General features: G+C 40.9%; 1 protein-coding gene across 5 annotated transcripts in view; it reads right to left on the bottom strand.

Annotated features, from left to right (window-relative positions):
- The window catches only part of AFF1 (ALF transcription elongation factor 1), a 172310-nt gene that overhangs the window by 55700 nt on the left and 88617 nt on the right, over positions 1–27993 (bottom strand). For all 5 annotated transcript variants that reach the window (XM_033105974.1, XM_033105978.1, XM_033105976.1 and 2 more), the window contains 2 exons: positions 26189–26309; positions 24878–25786 (listed from right to left, as the gene is read on the bottom strand). In XM_033105974.1, coding sequence (XP_032961865.1) covers positions 24878–25786; positions 26189–26309 — 1030 coding nt within the window. The remainder of the gene's footprint in view (positions 1–24877; positions 25787–26188; positions 26310–27993) is intronic.

The raw sequence follows: 27993 nt of genomic DNA, 5'->3' as shown, positions 1-27993 counted from the left end.
AATTTTTTTCTATATTTTGGAAGCAATGTTTGCTCACATTTGTAAAACGCCAGACTTCACTGAACAATGATATTGTTTAAGATAAAGACATCTTGAATCCGAGAAAAAAAAAAAAGTACTACTTATTATAACTAAATTCTATCACCACCACCAACCCAATCAGATGTTTTTGACCCAAGGAGTAGTTGCCCAAGAGCAACCTGGGGCTATGAATTTCTCAGAGAGTGAAGTTTCAGATGTGACAGTAAAATGAGAACATGACTGGTGGAAGAGAGGGTACATGAGGCACGGTTGGGTGGTAAAGGAAGGGTATATGTCTCCTTGAGACAGGAGATCAAGAAATACTCCCGGATAAACACAGAAAGAAAACGGAAGTTTGGAAGATGTGCTAGAATTCCAATTCACTTATTAAATGAGAGCTAATTATCCCTAATATTTTTAAAGTTCACCTTTAGGTAAACTACTCTTTTATAGGCAAACTATATATCACTTCCTTGTCTGTTTTCCACCAACTAGAGCAAAAACAGTCTTAAAAAAAACAAACCCCAAACATCATTGCTGAAACTTACAAAACTGTACAGAAATAAGCATTTTGAACTTTAAAGATTAATATAAATAGAGTCTGTTCCTTTCCAGTCATTTTGATTATACAGTGTTTCCCCGAAAATAAGACCTAGCTGGACCATCAGCTCTAATGCGTCTTTTGGAGCAAAAATTAATACAAAACCTGGTATTATATCATATCATATCATACTATACTATACTATAGCCAGCCTTACATTGAAACAAGACTGGGTCTTATATTAATTTTTGCTCCAAAGACGCATTAGAGCTGATGGTCCAGCTAGGTTTTACTTTCGGGGAAACACGGTATCAGTGATTTGCTTTAATTAGTGTCACAGATTATTTTTCTAATGTATATACTTATAATAGCTCATAATTTGTATTAACTAAACTAATTAAAATATTCTGGAAATTCTGTTTCAATCTCTTATTAAAAGAAGGCATCTTTTAATTATGAAATCTAGGATCGAGTTCTTAAGATCTGGTTTAAATAAATAAAAAATCAGGACAATGAGTAGCTATTATCCACCTATATAATTGTAAACAGTTGATATAAATACACAAATAAATATGAGGGGAGTAATAAAAGGGCTGGTTTCATTTATTTTATTACTATTATATTTCCTGAGATCACATGTGTAAATTTTAATATGTCTGTAAAGCTGCAGAGTCACATGAATCAGTTCCTATTTGTAAAACTACTACTACTTAGAGCTGGTGCATACACACTTTAATGTTTTCAGTTGTTATTATTTATTGATAATATATCAACTGGCTTCTTGGTGTCAAAAAGGGGTGGAGTACACCTGAGACAGGTTTAAACTGACAAACACAAAGTACCTGGATGAAAAATGTGAAATGCTTACCATTGTTTGACAGTAAATATGCTTCATCTCAGTTATTCAGCTTTTTAACTTTTGACTGTGACCCATTACCACTCACTATGAAATAAGGACTCAGAAATCCTCAATGCTCTAAGGCTCTAAAATGCTGTGTCTTTGATGAAAGATCACAGAAGACTCCATGAAGCCCACTGTGGGCATAGCAACCATGAATGATTTAGTAAGAGACTGGCTAAAAAGCACTGTTTGAAAAAAACAAAAAAGGCACCACAAAAAACAAGTCTAGACATCGGTTTTATTCCAGTGATGATAAACTGACAAGTTCTTTCAAATGGCTCAAACTATATAATTTATCTCCACTTTCATACTAAAACAACCTCTAGAGTTTTTTAAAGAGGGATTTAATTTTGATTTTTGAGTGAGTACATTAATTTGCAAAGCACAAGTGCCCTTTTAATTAAAATATATCACCTCACGGAGGGTGTTAAACTGCAGTGTGATGGTGTTTTGTCACCATGCTTACTTAGTCCATCCCCATCCAGCCCTTCCATCCCGCCCTACACACACACACACACTCACGCCCACATATACAGTGCTCTCTTGAAAATCATATTAACTAATAGTTCTGAGTCTAAAACAACAATTACTTTGTCAACTGGGACCAGATTAATAGACACATAAACCTGTAATACTGCCCTTCTTTGAGGGCATGTGTCTATCAAAGTTAAACGGCAAACAACGTTCAGGAACCATGTCTAATTCTGTGTTTCAGAGTGTGGCTGGACTTTTTTTTTTTTTTTTTTCCATAACTGGGCATAAACTAAGACCACAGAGGCACCAGAAGAAAACTTTCCATCACTTTCTGGATGAGGTTGAAAGAAACTGAAATCATATGAATAAGATAAACCATTTAATCCATGCTTTGTCTGAAAAAACATAAAGATTTTTATCCTGGGTTTATTCCAGCAGTAATCTCAACAGTACCCTCTGGGCTAGGTGCTGGTTGTCTGTCTCCTGGCATCGATGGTTTTTAAAAACAAAAACCAGAACCCAGAGTGGGGGAAAAAATAAAGAAAATTACTGAAGCAGTAAGGCCAGAGGCATGTATACTCTGAGGAAACAATCTGAGCTTCAAACTACCCTGGGGATTACTGATACTATAATAAACACAGAAGAGAGAAGGCAAATAAAAATGGCCTTGCCCTTTACATCTTAATTCTAAACAAATAAATTTTGGTTTTTTTGTTTGTTTGTTTGGGTTATTTTTCTTTTTTTGCTTTAATGTTGGGTAACAAACAACCAGGTAACTTGTTAGGATGTAGAAAAGGACCAAAGGTGGGAAAGTACAACACATTTAATACTATAATGTTATAAATGGTTTTAAATCATTTATTATCATCAAAGAGCACCTAAATTTAATTGACTATTTTTTTCTATAATCTATTGAAAACCAGATTCAGTCATTCTTTTTAGGAAAAAAAAAGCTTATTAATTCCACTGAATCTCTGATAGGCTTAATAACCTTTTCCTTTTCCTATAGGTATCTCTGTAAGTGTAGACTCCAAGTATAGACAAATTACATCACACTTCCAGCAAAACTCATCTGATAAACTGATTTGCTGAACTTGAGAGAAGTGAAAACACGTTTAACAAAGTTTTGAACAAATATTTAGTCACTCAATAAGCACCGCTACTTGAGGGTAGGGTAAACATATCTAAAAAATCAGTCTTCAATTTATTTTAAATAGGTATTTAATATGCGCCCAAAAGAAAAATGTTTTTGCTTGTAAAATAAATGTACCCTAATACGTACTGAATGGAAAGCATGCAAGCAGTCCGAGCATAGATGAGAACAATTCTAGTGGCTACAGGAGGGAATAGGTAACTGCCCCTTTTGAAGACATGAAGCAGTCAGTGACTGCTCCATCCATCTCAACACATTTCTCTGTCTCCAGACCCTCTCTTCTCATCCCCTCACACTGACACACATATGCAACGAAGAAGTTTTAAAAGGACTCCTTTGACTTTAATCCAGAGTCCTAGCCCAAGACTCCAATTTTTTTGAGTGTTTTAAGGCACAGTGTCACTCAACCACATTTGTCGTAACTGCCAATATTCTCGCGTTGACTGTCATTCCTGTTTTCTCTTCACTTCTAAACTTTTCTAGTATACAGAATCTAGGTGCCAGAGAAGAGATAACATGAAAAAACTGGCAACCACTCTAATAGTAACAACAAAAGCAACTCCCCTTGAAATTGCCTTTAAAGGAGAGGAGGGTCAAACCAGCAGAAGTAATTGTATCTCAGTTGTACATAAATCCAACTGTGGCCCTTCTGACTGTCCCACACACCTGGCACACCGCCCGTTGGGAAAATGCTCCTGGAGCCAGCTGCCTTCACTTCTTTCCTGACATTATCATAATCACATTGTGAGTCTGCAGAAGGAGTATTACACACACACACCAAAAAAAATCCTTCTTTCATCCTGAAGGTTAATTGGTATATAGCCAAATTCCCTGTAAAAATAAGCAGTATTACAAATAACACCAAAATAATGGTGTCTACTACGCAGCATTAAATGAACCTGAAAAGTTTAGACTGGCTCTTTAGCAGGTAAGTCTTATCTGTTTCATTATCTTTTAGGTAAAATTTTAAGAGGCATCTCAATGTCAAAAAGTTGTTTGCTTAATAAAATTCTCTCAAAAGCTTTTTGTAGGACAAAATAAACCAGCTTCTTCTGGACTGAACTAGAACACTGTCTTTAAAAGAAATTACTCGTGAGGGACTTCAGTTACTAGAAAACTCTATTGCTCCCTAAGTCTGGGAGCAACAGGTTCTCCAACTCATTTTATGACATAATTCCTACTTTTAAAAAAAGCCAAAAGGTATAACCAGAATTCAAATCAATCAAGGACGAGTTTGCATTCTAATAACTTGAGGGTTCTCCCCCCTTTCTCATTATCGCCACCCAATTTCTCAGCTCTCGGGCGGTTCATGGAAGATTCACTACTGCTTAACCTTAAAACAAGTAAATTGCATCTTCTAGGGGGAAAATGGAAACACTGTCATCTTCTCTAACTAGACTTTCATTGCATAAATTTACACGCCACATAAACACAGACTATATGATCACAAACTATGATGAATAAATTAATGAGAACCACAACGCTACAAGAACATTAAAATGTATCTACTACACCTGCCTGCACTTAAGCATGATTACTTTGAAATATTCCTAGACCAGTTGAAATCAATACTACTCATATTTGGGTAGGAGCTTCACAATCTCTTAAATTTGTCTTAAATTTCATTTGTCTGCTAAACAACAAAATAAAGCAATAAAAGCTGAGAGGGAGGGAAAAAGGTGGGGAGGGAGAGAGGGAGAGAGGAGGCAGGTGGGGAGGGTGGTGGTGAAGGTGAGGGAGGAAGGTGAGGGGGTGGGAGGGAGGGAGCGGGCGAGGGAAGGGTGGGGGAAACAGGAGATGGGGGAGAATGCACACAGGTATACAAACCCATATTTAAGCTTTTAAACTGCCAATATCTTCCATTTATATCTTTAAGAAGATAAAAGAAATTATGAACATTTGCCACGTGATCCAAAAGTTCAAAACCAGAACTTGAAAGATGGACAAAAAAACCTGAGTGGTAAGGAACTGCTTATTTAAAAATGCTTTTAATTTCTTTAAAACACATTTCCAAAATATGCTGTTATTTTGTACAGAAACTACACTGTAACATACTTCCTCCACTCTAACACCATCATTTCATTAGAAAGAAAGAGAAAGGGAGAGAAAGGAAAATCCATAATCCAAACCAAACATGCAAACCTCAGGAGATATTCCAAGTCTCTAGTGGCAACTGAAAGAGAGGGAAGAAAAAAAAAAGCCACACCACCTGTCTGCTAGCTATCAAGTGTATACCAAGGGAGGGGACATGGGAGGGGCTGAATACCTGTGGCTGGAAAGCTTATTTACCTTGTTTATAAGGTCACGCACACAGCAGCACTGAACTACAGAGGTTACACTGATCCTTCTTTGATGTTAGTCCCTAACGGAGGAGACAAACAAAGAAGACAAAGAGGGAAGAAGGGAGAAATGAAGGAAGGGATGGGGAGAAGGGGAGAGAGAGAAAAAGAAGTCCACAAAGAGAGGGGGAAAGAGGTTTTCCTTTGGAGGCCTCTCTCCTGCCTCCTTCTTCCGCACCTGAATCTCAGGCTTGCACTTCCTCGTACTTACTGTGGGGCAGCTGGGCACTGTGGGGCACTTACCTTTGTGAACATGTCTTACTGCCTTCCTACATGGCAAACAAGCTTTCCTGTTTCCATACATTCCCTGGGCAGCCCTAAGCGGGACCACTAGGTCAGTGTCTTTTGTGCTGGCAGCTGCAATGGCGGCCCTGACAGGAAGGAACTTTGAATCTCTTCCCTAGTACTGAGCCATAAGAAGCAGTGAGTGCTCCCAGGCTCAACTCCCCTGGCTCTGCTCCTAAAAATGCTCTCTGAAGTACACCGTTGCTTAGCAATATTTGCCTTCCCCCTGTACATTTGAAATTGGCAACATCTGTCCCTTTGGCAGTTTTGACTTGTGCAAAGCACCACGCTCATAGTTTAAAAACACACGGCCTTATGAAATGAGTAATCCTCCTCTCTTTCCATCTCCCCGCAAAACCCCCAAATGGTTTAATCTTTGCTTCTCCAGGTAGATGGAGAAGCAAAAAACAAAAAAATCTACAGAATTTAAGGATGCTAATAGTACATAAGCAAAATACTGAAGCCACCAGTGGGAGTTCCTATTGAACCCCACCTAATAAGTAGTCAGTCTGTCTGCACAATTACACCTGAGGATGTATCTGAACTGAAAACCCCATTTAGTTCACCGTTTTCTATACAACTAATTCTATCACCAGGTATTCTGTGTAAATACGTATTAGTAAGACAAGATATAAAGGCAATCTATTCATGGAATTTTTATGCTTACATTTTAGCCCAAATTCATAAAAATATAAAGACATATGCGCACACGCGGATAAATGACAAAAGAACCTAAAAAAATCTAGAGGAAAAATAGTTCATTTAAGTAATTCCAACATTATGACTTTCAAAGTAAATGATCTTAAATTCCCTAAGTTTTTTTGATTTACCCCTCAACATAGTCACCTTAGTATTTTACTGAGGTGACTCATTAACACTAAAGAAGGTCATGATGCTATAATTTTTACATTAAAAAAAGAAAACCTATCATAAAAATATAAAACTTTTTATGGGCAGTATATGTGTTGTGCATATAATATTACTTTTTATCTAGCACATTAACGGGAAATAAAAATCAGAGTAATAAAAAAGCATAAAAGTCAACTAAGTATTGAACCACGTTCTGTGCGTTCAAACTTTAGTGTGTAGATATTTTTGTTCTTTTGGGCCAGTTTTGACATATTAGAAACACATGTTTTCAAAGACATTCTAGCGGAACTGAGCTCCAGCTACAAAGGGCAGGCTGACCTACTGCTTTCATCAAGTCTCTACCTAGAGCTTATAGAAGCAGAAGAGACTGCGTGATACTTATGGCAACTAAAAACACATGCAAAAGGTCCTTGACTCTCTGGATTTAACAATCGCCCTGAAATTCTATAACATGCATGGATTCGTAATCCTGCTTAGCCACAAATGTGCACTCAACACCCTAGAACCCACTTCTCACTGTAGCTCATCACTCAGTACTTGCCCAGATGCACACAGTGATTCTTATGAAGTTAAGGCTTTTTACTGCAATTTATGGGAGAAACTTGAGTAGATTTTGCAAATTGGCAAATTCTCAAAAATTTCAGCTCCTCGAAGTCATCCTCGGTGGTTCTGAACTGACAGGGTCGAACACAGCAGCTTCCAGACATGGCTCTGCCAGGGACCAACTATCAAGCTCACTGCATGGAAAGGGCTTAAGCACAGTGTCTGGTACACAGTAAATTCTCAAAATACAGACACTGTTTTCATTATTATACTATCCTACCATGACACAACAGTCTCAGTTTTTGTCTTTCTTCCAATTTACTAAACTTTCCCACTTCTCCACACCATCACCGAAACACAACTTTTACTTAATGAAGGTCTATGAAACCTTCCTCTGGAATGGGGAAGGAAATGCTGAAGTAATGAACGACAACAACTTTGTATCTTTTAATAACTGTCTAGTGCAATCCTCGCTTGCACCTCTGATTTATCCTTTAAACATCCAAAGTCTCTCCGGGTCTGAAGAAGCCATCACCTACTGAACACTTGTGTCTGCAATATGTTTTTAATAAATTCTGAGTTAATGTGAGGAAAATATGGGAATTTGTAGAGGCTGGGATCCTGGGCCCTGGGGACGAGGGTGATGGGGGGAGCCAGGGCCAAAGCTGTGGTGCTGTCCACCAGGCAAGTGCTGATACACCTTGAGGGTTCTATTGATAAACCTTGAGGGTTCTATTTAGACAGTCTCCGAATTATCCTCACGTCCAGCCATCAAGCCATTTGTTGGACAAGGAGAAAGTACAAAAAAGCTTCCCCTGAGAAGAGTTCCAGGGCTGGAAGGGGGAAGCAAGGACTGGTCATGTCAGCACAGCCCTTCTCCAGGACTGTCCCTGTACCGTCTACAGGGCAATGATGGGCCACTAGAAAGCCAAACCACAGTGGGGGTGGGCGTGGGGGTTGGTTACTTAACCAGCTACCCGAGTATTATTGAGAATTTCTCCATTCTGAGGGATGAGACCGGCTCTTAAGGATGAATGCCATGAGCTGTCCCACAGTGCCAACTAATAATTAATTATTAGGTCTGCAAGCAAGGGAAATAAAACACAGGCTGTAATACTCTTATCAAAATGAGCTATAACTTCATTACTATACATATAGTGATACTAGAACTACTCTGAGATCCGGAAAAAGAAGTCGAGGGTCCCTGTACTGTTTTCACAAACTCTGAAAATGTTCAAATGGTGTCCAGCCCCAGTCTCTTTCAAATCCTACATACCTAATAACTTGCAGGACAACCTGCTGGCACACTCAGAAATGAATTTCAAACAGTATTGTCATAAAAGCCTTCTAAAATATATTCCTCACTCAAGACAAGTTTCCACAGCATGGTAGTAGTAGCAGTAGCAGCTGTCCGTAGAAACACGTATTAAGAACCAGTTGGATGGAGTGGGTAGAGGAAGGGGGAAAGAAAATAATGGACAAAATGTTGTTCTGAACTCAAGAAAATTCTTGAAGCATGAAGAGGTTCTTCACTGGTGAAGGGAAGGAAAAGTTTGAAGTCATCTCAGGCCTCAAGCTTATTTTTCTTCTATGACACTGCTCCATCTCTCATTGAACTTGACAAATTTTTTCCTCCAGGACTCAAAATATAGTCTAAACTTCAAACTTCAGTCACTGTCACACTGTCTTCACAGTAATACCATATTGTAATACTACCTGTACTGTTTTATTTAAATCAACCTATGATCAACTCCCTTTTTGACTTGGCCTCATCCTAAGTAACAAAATTTATGAAATCCTGGATTTCATGAATGTGTGTGTGTGTGTGTGTGTGTATTTATTTATACACAATTTTTTTCTAATTCACATTAAGTTACATAAAACAAAGACTAGTGTCCCTATATTCTTTTGGAAGTTCGCATACTAATCAACACTACAGGAGCCAACAGCTGAGTGGATGTCTCGGGACATAATGACTCCCCTGCCTCATGAAATATGAAACCAGTTGCTTAATTAGCTTTTACAAGGGTCACCCATCCTCTGCACCAGATTGAGGAAGCCTTCACAAATGACATGAAAATATGCCTACTCAGCCCTATCCTTCCTGGGTTTGTGACCCAGACCCCAAAATTAACGCTGTATGATCTGTGGTTTGGAACCGTATGTTTTTCTATATGTGTCATGATGTCCAAATACAACTGAAAGCTGGAACTACCCCCATGTAGTTCTTATGACAACTAATACAATTCTAGAATCCTGAAAATATAGCAGGTATTCAATACTTTATTAGTGGTATAAAATATTCATTTACGTCTCTTGTTTAGAAAAGCATGTTTCAAAACTTGAGTGAAATTAAACCCATGACATAAAATTTCATGAGTTCACCGAAACAACTGAGAAACACCATCAAAGCAACCCAAAACAGCACACTTCTTAATATCCTAGTGACTTCTAAACATAGCTATAAAGTCAATAAATACCACTTGTAGATAGGTAACACACAATTTTCATACTGTGTGAATTTGCTCTTCATGTTATACATGACAAGGGAAGGTGGGACATCCCACCTTCAGTCTCCTATATGCTGGGCACATATATCCCGTTTCATTTTGACACAGCCCTGTAGCTCAGGTGGAACTGTCTCATTTACAGGGGGAGGAAAATGAACCCAGGTATTCTGACTCCACAGCATCATCCATTAGGAACATTACCTCCCACTTATATTTCTTTAAAGCCTTAACATTCAAAATGACCCGAATCTCAGATTCTCAGCCAAGGCAAAGAAGTGAATCTACTACAATTACTCATACATTTAGACAGTGTTAGAATGATGATGATGATGATGCAGCTATTTATTAAATACAGTATTTACTATATGCAAGTCACTGACCTAAAAGTCTCATGCACATTTTCTTACTTAAATCTAATAGCTACTTTACGAGGGAGAGTCTACTAATTCTGTTTCACAGATAAGAAATTGAGGTTTGAGCAGTATATCTTAACATGTAAGTACTTTGCCTGTACTCTAACAGCTAATTCAAGTTAAAGACAAGATTGAAAGCCAAGTTTTCTTAAGTCAAAATCCATGCTCTTAGCTACTACCCGTAACGCATAAAAGGGCCGTCTAATTAGAAGGGGAAAATAAATAAAGTATATTTTCCTTCCCTCCAACAACATCCAAAGAGTTTGTAGCAGTCTATGGATCATATGGTCGATTATATACTTATTATTCATCCCTAATTATAAATAAGTATTAAAACATCAAAATTTTCAGCAATGATATCACTAGAGATAAAAATGACACCCAAGAGAAAAATAGTAGTTTGGAAATTCTCCGGAACAATCATACCCCAGAGTTCTTAAATAGTACCCTATACTAATTAAGTATCCTTGTGTAGAAAGTTATACTTCATACAAACAAACATGAGCTGACTATATAACTACAGAATCAATATTACCAAAATCAGTTTATTTTTGAGGGTGGGGTTGGAGTTTCTGGAGCCACCCCAGGAGCCAGAGCTGTGCTGTCGTATTCCCTCCTCTCTTCCATTTCCATTTGAAACCTATGAAGGTTGTTCATACAGTAAAAAACAAAACCACACACACACACACACACGCAGTAAGCCCACACTTAACATTGTTGATAGGTTCTTGGAAACTGTGACTTCAAGTGAAATGATGTGCAACGAAATCAGTGTTATCATAGGCTAATTGATATGAACAAGAGTTAAGTTCCTATGGCATATTTCTGGTCACCAAAACATCACCAAACTTCTAAATAAAGACCCAAGACACGTCTAATACTAAACATTGAAATAAATGTGATCGGTAGATACATTTAAGAAAGATTCAAAACACAAGGAAGATGATTATTTTCCAATCAGCTGATTATTTTCCAGTCAGTTCAGGGTCGCAGGTGGCCAGAGTCCTCCCAGCAGCTCAGAGTGAAAGGCAGGCACCCAACCTGGACAGGACGCCCTTCCATCACGGAGGGCACGCACACGCACGCACACACACTAAGCCTGGGACCATTAGACACACCAAATCACCTCAGCGCACACACATCCTTGGGACGTGGAAAGAAATTGGAATTCCCCAGAGAAAACCCACATAGACATGGAGAGAATGTACAAACTCCACACAGACACTGGCCCCTGCTGGGAATCGATTTTTTTTTCCCATTGACGTTATAACAAAACGATACCGAATGAAACAACCTTGTTTGAGGACCTGCACTATGTTGCTAAGAAAAAGGAAGGAAGGAAGGCAGCTCTCGTATGCTGATTGGGTGTTGACAACCAACTCTCTATTATTCACTATAAAAACAAGAAAAGTGATTTAGAATTAAAGGTATTATAGGATATGCTACTAGAGTAGGTATAAACAGCAGCAGAGTCCAACTGCCACAATTCAAACTCCTTTTTCAAAAAGAACCATAATATTGAGAGCTGAAAAGAGCATGAATGACTAGCCCCCTCCCGTTACACATACAGGAAAAGCAAGCACATTTCTACTTGGTGACAAGGAGGTAAGAATCCACGTTCCATGGTGTTTGGTGTGGCAAACTCTAGAAACCATGAAGATGTTATGTAGGGTAACACTGTGGGGTTTTCTTTAACTATACGTGATAAAATATGAACAAGTGCCTCATCACACATATTCAAAGGCTTATGGGGAAAATACCTTCATATCAGGATTTAAGGGCAAAAGATAAAGACGCAGAGTAGGACCTACTTTACATAATTTCTTTTAAAGTTTGAAAATCAAGTTTTATTTTAGATACCATTAAACGCATTCTGGTATAAATCCTCCTGGAAAACACTACGTCTTTGGCATGTCTGGATCTGCCCAGAGAGAGAAATCATCACAAAGGTACAGAAGTTCCCGCAGATAATTCCCAGGGAGAGACCACCAGCAGCTACAGGCTCAGGAGGGGCTACAAAGAGCCCGGTGAGAACTGCGGCAGCACAGTGTGCGCCCTAAGGCGGCAGCCAATTGTTACTCGCAGAAGTACAAGTCCTATGTTGCCAGTGCTTCCAGGTGTTTAAGAAAAATCAAAATGCAGATTTCTATGTGAAATCGACTACTTTTCGATGCTGTCAACTAAATCAACACAACATACAAGACACTGGCCCTCCATGGGTTAGCGCTCGCCAGTGCTGGCGTTAATCTTCCTTCTCCTCCAAATGGGGGAATGAGAGATTGAAAGAGAAGAGTCTCTTTTTCCGCTCAACATAGCCCCATGGACATCTTCAGTCCCCTCTGAGAGATTCTGAAAAGGCCCTCTGCCTCAGTGAGCCAGGGGGGAACAAAGTAGGAGGCAACTTCACTGCTGTACTACGATGGTCTTTTTGCCACACCAGCTCCTGCCAAAGCCTGCTTCAGCGCCTGGCAAACGCTGCCTGACAAATGCTGCCTGACAGATCACTAGAAACATGAACCAAGTAAGCAAAACAAACCACAGTGCAGTTATTTTACATGACTTCCATGGAAGAAATCTGTTAACTATAGGTGAGTCATAACACAATAAAGGACTCAATTAGGTTTCAAACAGCACACCCGTGTTTTTCCTTGTCTTAGCAAGTAGTTCACTGGAATCTTGAGTCAATATAAGGGACATAAAGGACTCTGTTGTTTCATCTCTGTTTTACTCTTTACTAAAAGATAATTAATCTTACTAGAAAGTTAAACCCAGGTTGCCAGATGGGCTTTTGCAGGGTCAATAATTCTTAAGTTATTAGGATATAAATGAATGACACCCAAGTGGTCTAGAAGAGTTAAACCCAAAATGGTTAGCTCATTCCACAAAAGGTGATTCATTCAATGGCCAAAAGTTTAAAATTGAGAATCCTTTGAGATTCACAGCAATTGTATTATACCTACCACTTGTATTTTAAAAAATCAAAAATATACTAAAGGAAATCTAGTGTCTTATTTAATACAGAAGAAAGCACCTATATATATACATGACAGCTACATTACTTTTCAATTTTTATAGACATAAAACCACCTGATTAGTCTCTAAACTCAACATTGAAAAGTACAGCAATTATGAGGCTGAAACTCTACTAAGAACACCTAATGATCAGAGTAGGCTGCTTATTTTCAAATCCACAGGCAAGAATGCCTAAAATGACCTGAAAAACACTTAGGCTGGAAATGGTAAGTCAAACAATTCCTTCAAAAAACTGCTGAACTTACTGCCTGCTTACCACCTAAGTGTCCTAAGTAGGAAATTCACTCCCATAGCAAATAGTTTTCCTCCATCTGCTCCGACAGTTGTAGGAGATTATCTTTCAGACTCCAGATCAAAGTGAATTTGTAAGAGGTCCTCGAGCTGAGCACCGTGCAGGAAAATCCCCGCTTTGCCCCAGCCCTCACTTGAGCCAAACAGGACAAACGAGCGTATGAGACAAATGATCCTGCCTTCGAAATGTTACCACCTGGAGAGAGACACAGGATGATACCACGGAGACGTGCTAAGACTACAGGTACACAGAGGACAAAGTCAGCTCTAAAGAGTGTGAGTGGCTGCAAGGGAGCCTAGAAAACATCAGCAGGAGGCCCACGACCCACAACTGGAGAGACAGTTAACCCATCAAGAAGACAACTGAAGATACCTGGATTTTGATCGTGAAGGTGATGAAAAGGGACTGAAGGGTCTTAAACTAGGATACCTTGATCTGGTTTTCGTACAGTAAAATCACTCCCTTGTGGAACAGTGTGGAGATTGTGGGAAGGGAAAGAAAAAGGGAGGCAGCCGAGTTAGAAAAAAGCTGTAATTGTTCAGGAAAGCGTTAAACATCTGAACTAAAGGAGCGGCAGTGAGAAACAGAAAAAAGCAGCTTTCCACAGATATTTACAAAGTAATATTCATAGGATAGGGTTGTCAAATGGGTGAAGTAGGGGACAGAAAGGAATTGAGCTGGTGACCAGGAGGAAGAAACAGAATGTTGTGTGTGTGTGAAGAGGGACAGGGAAAGGCAGACGTAATGAAATCTGTTATAAACAAGACAGAGTTGAGATGCCTGTGCAACATCCACAAGGGCAGTACAATGGCAGCTGGATAGAAGGATCTAGAGCTCAGAAAACTTTGGCGCTTTAGACTAGAAAAACAAATTTGGTAATCATCAAATTGAGCAGAGGAGATCAGCAGCGAAAGGCTGCAAAGATGGTTGAGGGCAAAGCCTTGGGAAAGGGGCGGGAGGGGCCGCCTCCAAAGGAGATTAAGGCATGTCGAAGGGGTCGGAGAAAACCCAGACAACAAAGGAGGGCAGTGTTTAGGGGATGGTAGGCAACAGTGGCAAATGCCACTGAGAGGTCAAGCAGGCTACACTCCAGAACATTCCTTGCCGTGGTCCAACAGGAGTCCACTGGGGGCAGCGCAGTGGAGTGGTGGAGGTTCCGAAAGCGGATGGAGGAGAGGAAGCATGCACAGAACCTTTACCTCCTGTCTCCAGAGCTTCAGCTGTGAAGGGAACGAGAAGTGCTTAAGGTAATACACAGGAGTGGGGCAGGGTTTGTTTTGCCCTCTTAGCTAGGAAAGGCCTGACCATAAGTACTGACTGTTAGGAAGGAGCCAAGTGATGGGAAAAGGCTTAAGGTAAGCAAAAAAGGTGTGCAGACAGGATTTTTTTTTTTTTTTGAGTCGTCATAGGTGGACAGAATGGAGAAGTTAAATACTTGGTGACCTCCTTCTCTTTTACAGAGTAAAAGCAAAGCAAAAGGCCTCCGAGCAAGCACACGGCCAGTGCAAGCAAAGCTGAGTTTCAATCATCCTCTCATCTGAACCACCTGTACCACCTAACACCTGCATGATTTATCAGGTGCTGACATGAGGCCATGAAGGAAACACAACAGAGCTCCTGACGCTTTAAACAAGTGTTACAGAAATAAGCATGAATCCACAGAAACCATGTTTTGTGGTCGAGTACCAGAAGTAGCAGCCAAGAGTCCTGGTTCTGTGTCCCCCATCTCTGCCACTAATGAGCTTAAACCATTCAACTTCTTAAAGACTCAGTTCCATGGCACGTAAAATGATGATTCATGCCAACTACCCTGCCCAACTCACAAGGTTTCTGTGACAATCGAGAGAGAAACAAATAAGCATGTGTTTTGGAAATTAAAAGGGGGTGGGAGAGGCAGTAACATATTTCCCAGTGCACGTCTCTATAAAGCGAAATATTTACACCAGCGATTGCCAAACTGTGGGAATGCCGCTCCTCAGGAGGGAGCCTACAGCCCGGATGCCCTCAGGCCGGGGTGGCAGCGGAAACTGCTGAGGGCAGTGATGCCCTCATCTTGGTAAACCAGTTTCTAAAAGCTTGATTACCCCGAAGCAAATGCTTTCTTTCCCCAGGCTTTTCACTGGTGTTTTTTTAAACACTTAAAAATCATGTTTAGGGCTTTATTCTCCTAGAACATGTTAACTGGGGATTCCTGGTCCCTGGGATCTGATCCCACCTACATTCCTCACGTCTACTCCAATAAACAAGTTTCGAGTACGTTCAGTCTTTCTACTTCATCAGCACCACGAATTCCTCATTTTGATAACCCTGGGTCTAAATCCTTTTTCCTTAAAGCCCAGTTCAAATTTGAACTGTGATCACTCCTACCACCACCTACTGGGCTCTTCTTATGGACCAAGCACTGTTCCAAGCACTGCAGACCATCTCAATCGAGTAGCCTCTCCGTACAGGGGAAGAAACGGATGACACAGCAAGGTTAAGTTCCTTGCCCAAGATCTCACCGAGCTGTATCACCATGGTGTACGTACTGCCTGCCATGCAGCCAGAATAATTTCTCCTTTGCAGGAAAGACTCTGGGTCTTGGATCAAGCACCCAGTAAGCAACGAAAGAACTTCAAACATGGTTCCCTTCTCGCCATGCAGGCGCATCTCCCCACTGCTCTGCTCTGCCTCTACCCGATGATCTCCTTGAACCACAGGCCTAACTACTCCTACCAGGCTTCTCACCATGTCTTGCCTCCATGTCTCTTCTTTCCCTACTCCTCTCGCCAATACCCAAGTACTTCAAAAGTCAACTCTAAAAAAAAAATAAATAAATAAAAAAATAAAAATCTTCCTGTTTTGAAAGGCACCAATGGAGAGGGTGTGGACTGGAGCCAGAATACCTGGATCTGATTTATCCGGCAGTTCTGGCCTCAATACGCTTGGCCACATGAAGGTCTCTGCACCTGTGTGGGACTCTCGGTAAAATGGCTATCACAAGGGAGGCGTGTGGGGGTGAGGGAATTAATACAGACAAAGCACGGAGAACAGTTCCCACCATACCGTGACCTGGAACACGGTGGGATCATTCTATAACCAATAGTTCCGTACCCATTATACTTTGTAATTTTTACACTATGTAATAAATTTACTGTGCAAGTGTCTTTCTCTCCCATTAGCTCCCTATATAATAGTGGATGCTCAAATATTTGTTGATTTTTAGAAAGGCAGGAACCCAAAATGTAAAAATGTGAATTTTTCTATGACCAAATTGTTCCCGACAGGAACCATTGGTTTTAACATTTCATAAGAATGCCCAGATTATTTGATAATAGGAGAAAGAATTTTTTCACCAGTTAACATGTTCGTTCTCAAGCATGAAAAAAATGTTGGAAACATAATACCATAAGAAACACTAATTACAGCATAAAATTCTGTAATTTTTTTTCTAAAACACAATAGCAAATATTTGCTTTGGGGTGGAGTATTTAAAAAAATCGAGCTGTAAGGAAAAGGAGAAACCATAAAGCTTGACTTTCTAAGAATGACTGCAAGAAATCTGAATAACACAGGATGCTTTCCTTTCTTAATTCATGCAGTTCAATTTAGTCTTGCCCAATATGAATTTTCAGAGTTCTATTATTTGTACATTGGAACAACAACAAAAAACACTAAGGCGATTTATCTACGGGACAAAGCTAGAAATAGGACTTCTAATTACTTAAATACTGAGGCCCCTAGATTAAAACATTAAACCTCAAAACCCTTCAACCAAGGGATTAAGGAGATTAGAACGGGCTTGACAAATTACCACAGGGTTAGGGGGGAAAAATGTGGAGAGAAAGTAGGTCAAGCTTAAAGAGGGAATTAAATGAAGTTCAAGAGAAAACTAATGGTGTGTATGGTCACTGAACCTCTGTGGTGGGGAGGAGAGGAGAACTGTCAACCTAGTGGTTTCAACAATTAAAGAACGGAACAATATCACTATAAAAATAGCTGCTTATAAAGTTCTTGGAAAATGTGAACATGCAGCAAAGTTAACCTTGGAAAATAATGATTTTCAAATAGACCTTGGCAAACTGCAGAGGAGAGATACAAGGCCAAAAAATAAGCTTGTTATGATAACATGATCCAGGATCCTCTCTGAAAAGGAATTCTGCTTAAATATCTCATGAGTACCGGTCACTCCCCCCGCACCCCCACCATCACCAAAACAGCCCAAATCAAAACCATTAACTCAGCCATCAACAGGACTCCCGTTGGAATATCTGGTTTTCTGTCCCCGAAGATTATCAGTTGGCTCAAAATAAAACACAATTAATCTGGAAAAGAGCTAAAATGACTCGGGTGGCTACGTGAGAGCCTGGGAGAGCGCACAGCCTGGAAAAATTCTGAAGAGTTGAATGTCTTGCAGCTTGGCAAAGGCACAACATGAGAGACCCAGGGGGATCCAATAACCCTCCACAAACATCTCAAGTGTGAAAACAACAAGGAGGAACAGGAATTTCTTATCCTGGTACCAAATGTACTTCTGGCATTTTTAGAAGGACTAGAAAGGAAAACAACTCTAATTAATACCACCCAAAAAGATTTAAGGTTCAGCTGTAGGCTTTCTTTCTTTTTGGGCTACTATAAGCAATCCTATTCTTTGCACTAACTCATTTCTAGCAGTTTTAGAGCTTTTCAACAATATTTGGCTTATTTTATTTTAAATGTTTCCTTCAAAGTTTAAAGTGCTCCTTCAAACTCCAAAAATTGCCAGGGTCAGGAAATTAAAGGTGGCAGTTTCTACTCAGCTTTAGCTGGTGGAACTGAAAATTTGAATTTTCACCAGCCTTCTCCAGTTTGTAAAAATTGTCTCAAGGGGGGAAAACAACACCACCACATTATTATATAGGCAAAACAAAATAATCTACAGGCCCAATCTAGTGCTCAGGCTGTTCGCAGCCTCTGCTGTCAAATTGTCAGTCACTTGCTACTACTTTTTAACTTCTGTATTTACATTTTGGGGAGTCTAAAAATGTAGTCAGCTTGTAAGCAGATACAGGTTACTTACTATTCATTATTGCTCATAGATTAAAAGTGTTCTGCTCTGGACACCCTGCTTCATCAGGTAACTGTGTACACAAATAACCTTCTCTCTTTGCTATCATTTTCCTAACATTTAAGTCATGTCGGTCTGCCCAAATTCACTGAGAGCTAGCTCATGGAATCGACTCTAAATTTGCGATAAAGGAATTACTATAATAAAAACATTTTCAGAGAACCCAAGAAAGCTAGGTGAGGTGGTTATCAGAATCTTAACTTTACCCACTTAAAAGCTTGAAAGTGGTGAGGACACACGAAAGGAAAACCTAACTGGAGGAGAGTGTCGTTTTGGGATCCCACTTCCTTGTTTCTTCCCTAAGGCTACTCTCCCGTCCTATGTAGGACAAAAAGCTCCACGAATTCAGAATCCAGTGGGAGCCTTCTGCCGAGGCCCACACGCGAGACTGAACCACTGGGAAGGGGGCCCTGCTCTAAGTCCCTGTGCTCTGTTATCAGCTCTTCTGAAATAGTTTTAATTTCCAGGCAGTAGAACAGATCTCATGAGAATCACAGATAAAGATTCTTGAGCCTACCTCTCCGCCTGCCAATCAATCTCCCAGGGTGGGGCCTGGGAATTTTTATTTTTAACATTTTGTACTTTTAACAGGCTTCCCCCAGGTGATACTGATGTGCCGCCAAGTTTCAGAATGAATGAAAATTTTCCCTTTGATCTACAGTACTGGGCCTATAACACAAGAGCACTTGTAATGGTCTCTACATCACGTGGCATAAGCCACTGGCACATCTTGTTCTCTCTCTTGGGAATACGGATGCTGCTAAATTAACTCCTAACACACCTGCTATGCTATGGTCTGAATGTTTGTGTGCTCCCAAAACTCAGGCTGAAATCCTAAACCCCAAAGGTAATGATAGTAGGAGGTGGGGCTTCGGGGAGATTCTTAAGTCATGAGGGTAGAGTCCTCATGAATGGGGTCAGTGCCTCATAAAAGAAGTTCCAGAGGGACCCCTACCCTTCAGCCCTGTGAAGACACAGTGAGGAGGAGCCAGAAAGCGGATCCTCATGACAACGCGGCCATGCTAGCACCTTGATCTTGGACTTCCAGCCTCCAGAACTGTGAGAAACACATTTCTGTTGTGTCTGAGCCGCCCAGTCTGTGATATTCTGTGAGGGCAACCTGGACGGACTAAGACAACCCTTCACTTCATCACCTCACCGCTCAGGTCTTGCTCAAACAGTACTTCCTTAGAGAAGAATTGGCTGAGCGCCTTCATGCTAAGTCACAGGCCTACTTTATCAATCTCATAATAGTTTATAAATTCTTTTATAGCACTTGCCAAAGTTCTTACACATTGGTCTGAGTGGTTATTTGAATAATGTCCGTTTTTAACTACCTAGATAGTTCAAGTCCAAGAGGACCGAAACCACCTGGCTTGGTCCACTACTGTAACCCCAGTCCCAGCACTAGGCCTGACACACAGGAGGTACTCAAGACACGTGAGTTAAAAAGGCGCGAAACTGACAACGTATGTAAGAGAGTGAGCGTCTTAATTGTACTTAATTGTATTGTGTATCCAGCAGGATACACCACTGACACACCACAAGTTAACTGCCTGAGGGTGAGATCATTTCATAATAGGGAAGTTCCTCTTTTCCACATTTAAGATAATAAGAGAGCTAAATATGGAAGTAGGAACGACTGTTTGCACATATAAATGCAAAGTGAATCACCGCCACAGTTTTCCACTGGGGATTATTTCAGGCAGGCTGGCAGTTTATTGAAAATGGAAGGCTCATTTTAAGAGGTGGCATGAGTCAAAGTGATCCAACAATGAACTCCCAGCTGCAGGTGACACTTCAGTCTTAGACATTAGGTGGAAGCATTTGGTGACAGGAACAGTTCCTAAATGATGTCATGAGAGGCCACAGGGAAGAGAGCAGTGCTTTGTGGAAATCAGAGGCCAGCAGGGTCAAAGCCAGGTTTACGTGGAGCAGAACGGAGCAGGACCATATAAGGAGACAGAAGTAGTGACAAACTAAATTGATAGAAAATTCTGATAGGTTCCTGGGAGTTATCTGGGATATAAATTAAGATAACTGAACCATTTCCATGTGTACTCCAAATCCTAAGTGAAGAAAACAGAAACCTGTAATTTCCACTAACCTATAAGCAGATGCTCAAGCTTCCAAGATAATCTTCAGTGTTTGCTTCTGAAAACCTAGCAGGTCCGTCCGTATTTCTTTCCACCCACTGCCTCTTGCCATAGGTAAAGCTGAGGCAGGAAGGGTCTGATTAAGAGCCTTCTCAGGTACACGTGCCTAGTCCCAAAGCCTTAAATACTAACTATACGCAAACACATCCCAAATTTATTATTTCCAGTCTTAACATTTTCTCTGAGCTGGTCTACTATTTATAACTGCCAACTCATCATGTCTTACCTGGATATAATAGTGGTATCTGCAACTTAATACAGTATCTATCCAAAGCTGTTGGTTTTCCTTCCAAACCTGTTCCACCCACATCAACTCCATCTCATTAGCTGGTATCATCCCACCATCCCTACCTTTCAACAACAAAATCAAGCCTCCCCTGATGCCTCACCTTCCCTCACCTCAGGCCCTCTCCCATCTCCAATCAACCACAAAGCCTTATCTGTTCCCCTGTCAACCATAGCTGGAATTTGTCCACTTCTCACTGTGTCCACTGCTACCATCCTACTCCAAGACATTATCTTTCTCACCCCCTAACTATTCTTCCTGCTTCTAACCTTGCCCCACCAAGGAGCTAGAACAATCTTTCTCAAAAAACAAAGTAAATATATTCACTCCTCTGCTCAAAACCCTCCAGTGGTCCCCATTCAACTTAACAACACGCCAACGTACAAAGATCATAGAACTGAGAGTTCTAACTCTGGCTCTGCTACTAATTATATAAATTTCAGCAAAATCAAGTGACTTCACCCTCCTAGGCCTTATTTGCAAAATAAAAAAATAAATAAATAAAAAAAACTGTTATGTTTAGCTTTAAAATCCTAATATTCTAAGTCCAGTATACAGTTTGATATGCCCATTATGGCTTATTTCATTTCACCTTTTCAATAAACTGCCCATTTCACAAATCCTGTATCTAAGAACTCTACCAGTGCACACACACACAGATGCCATGGTTTTTCTCACTTTCCTTTGCCACCTTTAGACAGAAAAGAAAAACAGAAAGGGATCTCAACCTTCCACTTGAGCAGGGCCCATCTCTGATGTGCAACTCTGCAGCTGGAAGTCATCCACATGAGATCAGTCAGTACTGGCTGTGGCCTCAGATGGCACATTTTAAGCTGCTACATGTTCCAGTTGACACAAAACTAAAACTGACACACCCAGAGAAAACCAAGTGCAGATTCTTGCGGTCCAGGCCTCTACACAGTCGGAGGGTTGACCTGTTGATAATCTTTCCTACTATCCTAGAAGAAAACAATTAAGTTTTAACTGTGAGAATGACTTATCCCATAAAATACCGTATTTCAGGAGAACCAACTATAATATACAAATCAAGTATTTCCCATGAAGTGAAAGGATAGAAAGTAGAGTAAGGAATCCACATGTATATGGCTTGAGTATGAAGACACACCAAGCAGACAAAATGACTTTCCCATTTTGGCTCACTTTTTAAAATACTGCTTCATGGAGGCAGTGGGGAGGGGAGAGCAGTGAAACAAACCACAAAACCCTCACACTCAGAAAACTGGGAAAGAAAACCTCCCCTGACTTGCCTTAGGACAAATTAAGCAAATAAAGGGAAACCACTGAGCTACCCCCTCGCATTTCCCTTCTCACAGCTCTACCAACAGCCAGCTTCCTCCTCTGCCTCTCCTTCTCCATCCTCTGCGCCAGTAGCACAAGGAGCCCAGGATATCGCTCAGATTCTGCTTCTATATTCAGAGTTCACCCGCTCTGGGGTTAACACCCTGCTTTTTCTGTCCCCCATCTCTATGCTTTCCTTGGATTCACCAAAATATATGAGATTTTAAATTCAATCTACATTTTCTTAAAAACATAAAAACGTACCCATTGTACTGGGTGTGTGAAAGTTAATGGTAAGCCTGTGAAATGTGAGATCTTTGTCAGCAGAGCTGTTAATTCATCAAGTCCAAAACCCAGCCAGACGGTACCAGTATCACTGCTTCCCAGATATACTCCCTTTCGTTCCAAGCTCTCAGCTCCTGATTCCCCCAACAAAGGACACCCTGAGCCCTCCATCTGCCTGACCCCTCAGTTTCACTGCCCAGGGGGCTCCAAGGGGGTTGCCACTGCATCTGTCACTGGCAGAGAATGCTGAGCAGAAACCAGAGAGAGCCACAGAATCAAAATGAATGATGACTGCAAACACAGGCCAAAGACAAAAAGTTTCTGTCTACTCAGTTGTTGACAGCAGGGGCATCGGTGCCAAGAAAACCCCCTTCTCCAATCACCAAACTTACAGAGGATTTTGTTAATGTCAAATGTCCATCCAGAAAATACGCAAGGGCCATCTCACACAGGTCTATGTTTGAAGTTGTATATTAAATAAGACCTGGAGAAATCTCATCTCAGCTTATCTTTTTTTTTTTTTTCCCCCACCAAGAAAGCAAAAAGTTAACTAGAATCCTCTCTCCTGATGGGCTAGTGAGAAACCTACCGACTGAATTTACCTAGGCTCACTGTCTGAAAGCTGACACTTAAAACTTTCTCCAAGCACCTAGTAGCAGATAGTTTGTACGCAGTTGTCCTCTGTTTCACGTGTGTAGGCTGATCTCCCCACTAGATTGTCATCTCTCCTGGGGCAGACTAATCCTTCTCTGGCATCCCACCCAGCACTTAAGCATATGGTTGGCCATTTGGTGGACCATGCAAATATTTGCTATTTTGTCTTAAAATTGTTCTACAGCAATTTTTAGTTGCTTAGTTTTTACGAAAAGAATGAAATGAATGTTAAATTGTCCCCTTTTCTTTTTTTTTTAAAGGTGGAAAACAGAACTGACCCTATTTGATAAATAAAGCAGAGCAAATCCCATTAAGTTCTTTACTGTCTTAATTATAAAGTAGGCTGCCGACTGACCCTTTCAAGGAGGGCAGAGCTCACTTTATATTCCTGGCCTTCATTCTGCTCCCTCTCCCTAATGCCAATCACAGCACAAAATGTTCAATAAATGGCTCATTGTGATGAATCTTCATAACTTGGGGTTAAAGGTAGAGCCCTGCTGACTTGGTCGTTTCTACCATTTGCTTTATTCGCCCCTTTCTCCTTTTTCCTCAACCTCCAAACAAGTCACATTCACATTCTGAAGACATCCGGAAACACTCCAGCTCAAGAGCTGACTATGGATAGAACCCTACCCTCTTCTAAACCAAAAGCTGACATCACCAAGGAACAAATTTTTCTTCTTAAAGATAAGAGCTGTCTTTCAGTTAGGATCCTGGAATCTCCTTAAGGAATTTTACCTTCTAGCACTATGTAAGACTGATATCTAAGTACACACAAGTCTTTGAGCAATGGATATGGACATTAGAATGTTTACACAATGGATGAAACAAAACCACAGACTTTACCTTAACAGATAAGCTTTAAAATTTCACTTCAAACATTTTACTTTACACTACTAATTGGAATTTTGGAGTCACTGGTGCTAATTGAGAATTTCAGTGATAGGATATGTTCTCTGATTCTCCTCATTCAAACACAATGCTGCCATTTATCAAAAGGACAGAAAAAGGAATTTCTTTCAAAAGATACAGTATTTTGGTTACTTGAAACAGCCATAGTTGAATAACATTCTGTATTTTATTTGTGACACTCTCAAATGTCACCACATGCCCACTCTTCTTTCTTAGGTGGTAAATAAAAAAATATTACAACAGAACTTTAGTTTCAATGTTTCTTACAATTTACAAGGATCAAATATTTAAAAAATTAATCCTTTGCCTCAACATTTTGACGTTGGTTTCACTTTTTTATGGTTTGGATCTCAAGAAAAACTAACTGGGGCTGATGAACTATTAACCAAAGAAATTATTTTCTTCACAATGTTAAAGAAGCCAGTGTTCCCCCAAACAAACAAAACAAAAACAAGACAGCTCAAAACCTTCCTTGAAACTTTCTCATGACAGAAATGTCCTCTACCTTATTGGGTTGTGGTTTATACAGGTGCACGCACTTTTCAAAACACAGCAAACCATACTCTTATGATCTCTATATTTTTACTACGTGTAAATTATGGCTTAATAAAAAATTTTTAAATCTCTCTACAAAACACATTTCAGTATCTGCCATCGGTAATCCATCTCAGATGTGAATTTTCTGTAGGTCAACAAGACCCTGAGGCCAAAAAGGAATTGCCCTACCCAAAAGCTAATGACATCCCTGCCCCCAACTCTCCATAAACTCCCATCTCGAATCTTTCTTCATGCTGGAATTGCCCCAGATATGAAATTCCACTCACCTCCACTGACTGAGAAGGCATTTTCAGCTTGGTGAGCTTAGCTTTGGCAGGCACTTTTAAGTCGGTTTTTTCAAAGGTCTGTTGCCGGTAGGCCTCCGGCAGTGGTTTCAGTTCAGGAGACTCACTAGGAGCCTGGTCTTGACCATCCATGGGGCGGACATAAGCCGTGGGCTTCTGCTGCATTGCAATGCTTTTGGAGGGGAGTGAGGGTGGAGGGAAAGTCTGAGAAGGTGGTTGGGGAGGGGCTACACCAAGGCTAGCAACTGCCACTAAAGTGTCCTGAGGAGTCTCTTTGTCACGGACCTTCACTGCCAGGTCCTTGGGAGATTTGGCAGGGCAGTAGCTTTTCTTACTGTTACTGCTGTGAACCTTGCTGCTTTCTTGCATCCTGGGAAGAGTTTGCTGGTTGGAATGTATAGGGGACAAAGGTGGTACGGGGGACGGTAAAGAGGAGAGTAAGGGACAAAGCTCCCTCTCTGGAGCGCAGTCTGTCATCGAAGCACAGGAGTCTCCATCTGCCCTGCGCTCACCGTTTTTGTGGTGACTGGACCCGTACCCCTCAGGTGCTGTCAGGTGCTGGCTGTCCACGGGGCCATAGCTTTTGACATGGAGACTTGGCACTGGTTCCATTCTTGGCTGTGCCATCTTTGGATTGTGGCTGACGTTACCAACAGACAGTGGTCCGGGGGCAGGAGTGCTCATAGGCTGGTGATGAACACTCGTGTTGAAGGAGTGCGATGGAATGCTGCTCCCCTTCTCAGGAAATAAAGGATATCTTGGCTTTCCCAACCTATTTTCAGAAGCATCCACGCGATGAGTGTGGGACTGAGTGCTAAGCAACTCCTTCACTTCTTCATAGTTTCCCAGCATGTTCTGTATCCGGCTGGATAGCTCATCACCTTTTTCTGTCTGAAAAAAGAAAAATAAGACAGCAAAGTTAGATACCTAAAAAAACAAAACACCATAAGGAAATCCAACATTTAAATACACCATGTTACATAACATCATTAAGAAAGAAACACCTTGATTTAATGTGTAACACAGAATTTAACGTGTAATCTAAACTCGCCATGGAGAAGGCTGTCGTGGACAAATATTACTACATACAGGAGATAAGGATTACAAAAGAAATCCACAAATTGAGGTAATTTTGACTACAACAAGCTTCAGAGAATTTTCGTATTTTGTTTTCAGAAACAATCTCTAGAATAAGTTGTCTTATTTTCACAGTTGTGGCCCTTGGACAAACTCATTTTCATTACAGAGTTAAATACTGTGATAAATCAGACTTTCTAAGTATAAAATAAATACCTTGTAGGGCTCTCCAAAAAGGGGAATCTTTTCAGGAAATGCCTCCTTCTCTTGGTGAGCTTCCTGATTGCGTCTTTCCTTCTCTCTAATTCGAAGCAGGTTCCTGTCTTCATTGTACAAGCTATTTCAGATGCCACAAAAGAACAAGAACAATAACACTGATCAGTATCCAAGTTTTGCTGTGTGTATGTACATGTGTGAGGGAGGCAAGGGCAAGTCAAGAGGAAGCGATGGCAAGGGAGGTGATTTAAAGAAAGCATAAAGCCCTCAACTCGCTGCTGGATTAAGGCTCTGTCAATGGGCTGTGACCCCCCAGCCCCGGTTCTTGCTCCAGAAACCTAAGCATCCACTCTGGGCTCCTGTCTTGGTGGCTCGGGACTGACTCCAACAGGAACAGTCTTTTATAGGCAGTGGTGGAAGGGAGACAAGATTACTGGTATTTTTACTTTCGGCTTGCAAAATATGGAGTAGAGGTGGAAGCTTTTCATCTGAAAGTCAGCAGGATGTGAACTTTAAAAAAAGCTGTTTTCCTGGATCAGTACTACACATTTTGGAAGATTAAAATCAAAAGGCTTATTTCATAATTAAAAGATTACCAGACACCCAAAACAGCATTTACTTTATTCTCAGCCTACTCTACTGGGAGTGTCCTGGAATGTAAACTTGAGAAGATCACTTTTATTTCTTATTTCAAATGCCAAGGATGGGAAAATCCAATTTTAGAGGTAAGCTCGACCTACTGATAAGTCTTATAATCCGATTGCCCCACTTGAACCACATAAAAATGTACCCCAAATCATGAGCCCTAGCACCAAGAGGGTTAAAATGCATTCATAAACAAAACACAGAGATGGAAACCAGAAAGAGCACAGATTTAGCGAACATCTAACCCAAGCGTGGCCTTGCCTCACGTCAGCAACACAGGCTTCTCCCTGCCAACCAGCACACGCACATGTGACATATTAACACAGTAATGAAAATAACTATAGAAGACTTCTGTCCTCAGAGACTTGCTTCTAGGGTATCTATCTACTAAACCTTTTTCCCCAATGTCGTTTGAATAAATAAGTAGGAAAATATTCAACTGTCTTGCCGAGACTGTAAGTACCTTTAGAAATTCTAGCTGTGATGTCAGACACACACCACACACACTTACCCCATATCCTGGCCTCTCTGCTCTCACGACTTCTCCTATTTCCCCTAACAAGAGCTTCCTTACTGGTCTCCCTTGCCTCCTCCACATCTTGTCCCTCTAATTTAGCCTGCCCATGGAAAGAAATCCGATCCAAGGCCCTGGTTCAATATTTTAAAATAACAAGCATTTGATGGCTCTTTACTGCTGCAGAATAAACTCTAAATCCTTGTTTGGCATTTAAATGCCCCCATAATCTGCTGCAGACCTACTCTACAAATGATCCCACTATCTCCCTGCAGGCCTGCCACATGCATTCCACTTGACAGTATTCCCCACACATACCCTATATAACAACTGCAGCGTTCTCATCTCTACCCCAGGACCCCCTTTTACTGAAAGGCCACGAGGCCCAGCTGACCAGGAAGGATGATTCTCTTGTAAAGCACCTCTACGATCCAGTCACAGCAGCCTGCACCCCACTCCGCCGTGACGTCCTGGACTCGGACGCTTTCATTGTAATGAAACAGACTGCCTCTGCCTGTCTCTCAACTACATACGCACATCCCCAATTTTCAACTACCAGCAAATGTCTGCAGTGCTTCCGCCGTCATCCCCTCTAACGGCTTCCCCAAGTCCACCGGGAGCATGCTGACTTAACATACTGAGCGGT

This window comes from Rhinolophus ferrumequinum, chromosome 5 (genome assembly GCF_004115265.2).
Source record: "Rhinolophus ferrumequinum isolate MPI-CBG mRhiFer1 chromosome 5, mRhiFer1_v1.p, whole genome shotgun sequence".
Classification (NCBI taxonomy): domain Eukaryota; kingdom Metazoa; phylum Chordata; class Mammalia; order Chiroptera; family Rhinolophidae; genus Rhinolophus; species Rhinolophus ferrumequinum.
This window is presented reverse-complemented; position numbering and strand designations above follow the sequence as displayed.